Raw genomic sequence first — 6,785 nt, 5'->3', positions numbered from 1 at the left:
CTGAGCGACTTCACTTTCACTTTTCACTTTCATGCATTGGAGAAGGAAATGGCAACCCACTCCAGTGTTCTTGCCTGGAAAATCCCAGGGATGGGGGAGCCTGGTGGGCTGCCGTCTATGGGGTCACACAGAGTCGGACACGACTGAAGCGACTTAGCAGCAGCAGCAGCAGCAGCATGGGGAAAGAAACTGAAAGTGTGGAAAGGAAAAGAGAGTATAGGGAGAACAGTATTTGGGGGTGAGGAAACTGTGTCACAAGACTAAAGCTGTTAACTATAACAAATAGGGCGGCCAGTGGAGAATGTAAGCGTCCTAAGCCGTCTGTCCTGTTTCCTTGAAACATTCTGCTGCCCAGAGAGCAGATGTGGGGGAAGAAGTTACAGAATTCTTAGCACTGTTAAATGATGACATGTCTGATACTGCCGTGAAGGACAAAAGCCCTTGAAAGAGTCATGAGGGGCACATACATACTTTATTCAGGTCTGTGAAGATGGCAGCTTATCCTTTGCGTCCCAGGCCTACTTCTTAAGTTTGGAGTTGATAAAACAGCAGATTTAACTTGCCTTACCGCATTTAGCTGCATTTGTTAAAACACAGACATTCGACTCGGGTGGCTCTTTAGCTGTTTTTCCTGAAATAAAATACCTGGCACACAATAACAGAAAAAAAAAAAAAAGAATCAAGAGTTTCATCATATGCAGTGTATTGTTTTCTACACTGGAGAATCTTGAGTGCTTTGGAAATAATAAGTCTGTCTCCACAATTTCCTGCTCTCCACTAGGTTCTTGGAACGCCCAATGAGGACACATGGCCCGGAGTTCACTCCTTACCACATTTTAAACCAGGTATGTTTCACTGATTACAAACAACTGACTGCTTCTGACATGCGAACAGTGAATGTGTAGATGTGCCCCCTGAGGCTAATGTCTTACCTGGAAAATTCTGGTTACGTTGGCCACTGTGTACTCTACCTCTTACTGGAGTTGTTTCGTCTTCACGGTTTATTTGTTGGTGAAAACAGACTGAACGACATCCCCCATCAGTGTTTCACTGTATGTTTTTTGTTTGATTTCACTGGCTAATCTTGAAGTGACCTCTCATTTCATCATCAGTTAGACTAGCTTCCATGTCTGTAAAAAAATAAACTTTAAATCTAGCTGCTATAATCCATCTGTGCGATTTCTAGTAATAATACTAAAAAAGTGTTAAATTGGAAAAAGTAAAAATCATATTTGATTTATGTTTAAAAACTCTAGTAATACACAGTCAATTAATTTGAGTTTAGACATAGAAAATGTTCTATATGTCCAGTATTCCACTTAAAAAGAAAATGTTAAAATATTTACAGCCTGAACCAGAAAATCAGAGAAAATGTGAAACTTTTAAAATGCTGTCAGTTTTTTCTTACCAGCAGGTGGCAGTCAAGAAACTTCCAGTTTCAATAATGACACTCAGAAGACTCTCAAAATGGTCTATGTAATTTTTATAGGCGAATGAAAGCTTTAGAATTGGAAAGTTAATAAAAAATATGTGGGATGAATTATTGTAAAGTATACTTTTGTTTTTATTTTCTTGGTTAAAAAACATGAATTATAAAATGCAGAAAGTTAACGTTGTTAGTCGCTCAGTCGTGTCCGACTCTGCGATTCTTTGACGGACTGTAACCCGCCAGATTCCTCTGTCCATGGAATTCTCCAGGAGAGAATACTGGTGTGGAGTACCATTTCCTTCTCCAGGGTATCTTCCCAACCCAGGTATCAAACTCAGATCTCCTGTGTAGCTGGGAGAGTCTTTACTGTCTGAGCCATTGGGGAAGCCCTACCATTAAATTACTGAAAGGAATTTTATGGAAGATCTAATGGTCTATTGCTTTATGAGGGAAAGAGCTATGAATAATCACTGTTACAGGAGTCAAGTACATTCCTTTTCTCCCCTTCCTCTCTTCTGGGAGACCATCAGGAATTAACTATCAATCCCAAAGAATGACTGAGGTGGGAAACTATTTTTTACTCTTAATATTTCTCTTCTGAAGGTATACAGTGTGCTGAGAATTCTTTTATCTTCTTTGGCTGCCCCAAGGACTCTTTGTACTTTTACTGAATATTTTAAATAACCTCTGTGTCCTGAAAGACTATAGAAAGTTACCAATTGAATGTGGATTTCTCTTTCTTTAACTGAGCAAGAAGCATTCTCTAACTGCTTTTATGGCATTTACATGAGAACAGAGCTCTTAATAAATATTCCAAGTGTGGGCTCTTGAAGAAGGCTAGCTTCCTTGTGTTAATATCTAAAACCTTAAGTCCTAGGGAAATAAAACAGAGAATATGAAAAGAGTTGAAATGAATAAAGTTAGATGCAGAAAGGAACAATTAAGATAGTCAATTGGTCTCCCGAGTGTCTGGACTAGAAAGCATGGAATAAGTGGTTTATTTTGGTGTGAATAGGTTTATCTTTGTCAACAGCATACAAAAGCACTTATTAAATGTGTTCTGGGAAAGTATTATGATGTGATGAAAATTGAACTAACAGTTTGAGAACTTCATGAGATTAAGGACACTGACTAGTACATATTTTGGTTCAATAAATGTCTGTTGCCCTGAATTATATTAAACGTTTAAGCATTATTTATGTGACTCTGATGATAGACATATATAAATTAAGGTATATGTATACACATACACACATATATATATATATGTTTAAGTTATTAATTTTATGTATGAGTGTAACCACAGATATATAAAAGGTAATGGGGGATTTCCCTAGTGGTCCAGTGGTTGAGAATTCTGGTCCCAGAGGATCCCACAGGCCTCCAGGCAGCTAAACCCCTGCACCACAACTGCCGAGCCTGCACACGCTACAGCCCAGGCCCCGCAGCAAGAGAGGCCATCGCAATGAGAAGCCTGAGCTCCACGGCTGGAGAAAGCCTGGGGGCACAGCAACAAAGACCCAGGACAGCCAAAAATAAATAAATAAAATTAAGAAGAAGAAGGAAAAACAAGTAATGGGGATCCAGAAGAATAATGTGTTTAGATGTGCATAAGGTACGGATGCTGACAAGCAAAAAACAGCTCCACCTAATGCTTAGGGCTTGTGGGTGAGTAGATGTGGCAGATGTACTCCCTTGGGTGGAGTCAGGGAGAGACGAAATAATAGACTGAGACAAAGGGCGTCTTCTGAGACCATCAGGGGAGTCCTGGGGAAGGAGTTTCATATTCCCAGAGGGGAAATGCTAGTCCTAGGGCCTACCTGCCCCACCCCACGTTCCCCCTCCGCATTCTGTCCCCAAAGAGTGCCTCAATAAGTCTCAGGGATGATGAGAATGTCTGAGCCTTGAAGACATACTTTGTTTTGCTTTGTTTGATAGATTTTCTTTTTTAGAGCAGATTTCAGTTCATAGCAAAACTGAGCAGAAGGGGCAGAGACTTCCGGTATACCCCCTGCCCTGACGCATGTGCAGCCCCCGCATTTATCAGTGTCCCCCACAGCTGGTACATTTGTTACAGTCTGATGAACCTCCACTGAGACATCATTATCCTCAGTGTGCACAGATTACATTAGGGTGTATTCTTGGCGTGGTGCACTCTCTGGGTCTGTGCGTGCATGTGCTGAGTTGTATCCAACTCTTTGAAAACCTCATGGACTAGCCCGCCAGGCTCCTCTGTCCATGGAATTTTCCAGGCAAGAATATTGCAGTGGGTTGCCATTTCCTCCTCCCGGGGTTCTTCTCAACCCAGGGATTGAACCTATGTCTCCTGCATTGGCAGGCAGACTGTTTACCCCTGAGTCACCTGGGAATCCTCTAATGACTTGTGGCCACCACTGTGGTGTCATACAGAGTAGCTTCACTGCCCTAAGGATCCTCTGTGTTCTGCTTCTTTACCCCTCCCTCTCCGCTCACCCCTGGCAACCCCTGGTCTTTTTACTATCTTCATAGTGGTGCCTTTTCCAGCATGTCATGTAACTGTAATCATACAGGATGTTGCCTTTTCAGATTGGCTGCCTTCATTTACTAATATGCCTTTAAGGTCCGTCCAGATCTTTTCCTGGCTTGAGAGCTCATTTCTGTTTAGCACTGAATAATACCCCATTATCTGGATGCACCCCTGCTTAAGTAGTCATTCACCTACTGAAGGACATCTTGATTGTTCAGGTTTTGGCACTTATGAATAGAAATGCTATAAACATCCCTCCACAGGTTCTCTTTCTTCTTCGTCTTCTTTTTTTAAAGTAAATCAAGTTTATTTTTTAAAAGGAAAAATTAAAAACCCCTCAATGGCATTGATTTTTAAATTGGTAGAAAGTCGTTATGCTGTTTCATAATAGACCAAGAGGTATAAGATATAACAGGATAAACACTTTCCAGATTACTTTAGTTTGTTTTCCCCTATTAAAAATAATGTTTATAGATCTGTCTAACCTGTGAAAACAATTTCAGTCTAACTACATGAAATCATTCCAGAAACACCGATGGGCCCTTTGGACATCCAGAGACTGGGCTGGCTGAAATTGTTATCCAACTCTGTGCAGGGTTTCTGGTGGACATGTCCACGGGTTCTCTTCTCTTCCCTCCTCTGTCCTGCTCTGTCCTCTGTCCCTTCCCATGGCCCTGCTCACTCCTAGCTGAGCCTTGACATAGTTCTTCTGTTGTTTTTATTTATTTATTCCTAGTTAGTTATTTCAAAGACTTTATCTTTTAGAGCTGTTTTAGATTCACAGCAAGATTGGCCATAAGGGACAGAGATTTCCCATATATTCCCTGCCCTCATGTGGGTATAGCATAAAGAATTTTTAGGGCAGTAAAACTACTCTGTGTGATACTATAATGGTGGATACACGTTTACGTATGTTTTTCAAATCCAAAGAAAGTACAACATCAAGAGTGAACCTGAATATAACTTGGGTGATAGTGATGTGTCGATGTAGGTTAATCAGTTGTTAACAGATGGACCACTCCGGTAGGGAATGTTGATAATGGGGGAGCTAAGCCTGCCTAGTTTTCATGTGGACATATGTTTTCAGCTTCTTTGAGTAGATACCAAGGAGTGTGATTACTAGGTTGGACATCCTTTGCCCAGGTTTTGAATAGATAATAAGTTTAAGCAACTCACAATATCTAACAGTATTATAAAGGAACACAGTGCAAGGCCTCCCACCCCTTTCTGCCCCCTGCCCCCTTCCCCAGAACCACTGCCCCCGCGATAAGCCCCCATTTCGTTAGTTTCCCTTATATTTCTTTCATGTATGTAAATGTAAGAAATTGTGAATATCTGGTTTTGTATTTCCCATATTAAACACGATTTGGGGTCTTGCTCTTCTCATGAATGCATTCTGTAGGTCCTTTCCTGTCACCATATAGAGGAGGTCACTGGTGGCTTCCCTCTCTTCTTGCAGCCACGTAGCTTTACACTGGGTGGATTTAACCTGTCCCTGGGCTTCCCAGGTGGCTCAGCAGTAAAGAATCCACCTGCCACTGCAGGAGCCACAGGAGATGCGGGTTCGATTCCTGGGGCAGGAAGATCCTCTGTTGTAGGAAATGGCAACCCACTCCAGTATTCTTACCTGGAGAATCCTAGCTACAGTCCATGGAGTCACAAAGAGTCAGACACAACTGAGCCACTGACCAGGCAGGAACCTGTCCCTACTTGTGGATGTTTGGGTTGTTTCCAGTGTTTTGCTATTGTAAATTATTGCAACCCTGTACATATATACTCATAAATACGCACATTGCATGTATGCAAGTTTTTCTGAAGGATAAATGACCAGAAGTAGGGTTCAAGAATTAATAACTGTACTGACCATTGAACAACATGGGTTTGAGCTGTATGGGTCCAATATGCATGCATTTTCTCCATTAATACACTCTGCAGTATGGTTGGTTGACTTGGGGAGGTACCACACAGGTATCAGAGGCAGCCTGTAAATTATAGGCATATTTTCAACTGCACAGAGGGTCGGCGCCCCTTACTCCTTTGTTGTTCAAGGGTCAGCTGTATACAATGACAATTTTGAACACTTCTGTGAAATTGTTGTCCAAAGTTCAGTTCAGTTCAGTCGCTCAGTCATGTCCAACTCTGCGACCCCATGAACTGTAACACACCAGGCCTCCCTGTCTATCACCAACTTCCGGAGTTGACCCAAACTCATGTCCATTGTGTCGGTGATGCCATCCAGGCATCTCGTCCTCTGTTGTCCCCTTCTCCTCCTGCCCTCAATCTTTCCCAGCATCAGGGTCTTTTCAAATGAGTCAGCTCTTCACATCAGGTGGCCAAAATATTGGAGCTTCAGCTTCAAAATCAGTCCTTTAGGATGGACTGGTTGGATCTCCTTGCAGTCCAAGGAACTCTCAAGAGTCTTCTCCAACACCACAGTTCAAAAGCATCAATTCTTTGGCACTCAGCTTTGTTTATAGTCCAACTTTCACATCCATACATGACTACTGGAAAAACCATAGCCTTGACTAGACGGACCTTTGTTGACAAAGTAACGTCAACAAAGCTTTTTAATATGCTGACAAATTTTAATGTTTTTTAAAATTTTAATTTAATTTAATTTAAATTTTAAAATTTTAATGTTGACAAAGCTTTTTAATGTGCTGTCTAGGTTGGTCATAAGTTTCCTTCCAAGGAGTAAGCGTCTTTTAATTTCATGGCTGCAGTCACCATCTGCAGTGATTTGGGAGCCCCAAAATAAAGTCTGCCACTGTTTCCACTGTTTCCCCATCTATTTGCCATGAAGTGATGGGACCAGATGCCATGATCTTTGTTTTCTGAATGTTGAGCTTT

The 6,785-nt window shown here is 41.6% G+C and overlaps 1 protein-coding gene across 4 annotated transcripts in view; it reads left to right on the top strand.

Moving 5' to 3' along the window:
- The window catches only part of CDK14 (cyclin-dependent kinase 14), a 668,333-nt gene that overhangs the window by 485,828 nt on the left and 175,720 nt on the right, over window positions 1-6,785 (top strand). For all 4 annotated transcript variants that reach the window (XM_010839815.1, XM_010839811.1, XM_010839814.1 and 1 more), the window contains one exon: window positions 782-845. In XM_010839815.1, coding sequence (XP_010838117.1) covers window positions 782-845 — 64 coding nt within the window. The remainder of the gene's footprint in view (window positions 1-781; window positions 846-6,785) is intronic.

The sequence above is a fragment of the Bison bison genome, unplaced genomic scaffold, assembly GCF_000754665.1.
Source record: "Bison bison bison isolate TAMUID 2011002044 unplaced genomic scaffold, Bison_UMD1.0 scf7180017864134, whole genome shotgun sequence".
Lineage (NCBI taxonomy): Eukaryota > Metazoa > Chordata > Mammalia > Artiodactyla > Bovidae > Bison > Bison bison.
Note: the sequence above shows the minus strand (reverse complement) of the source record. Positions and strands in the feature narration are given on the sequence as shown.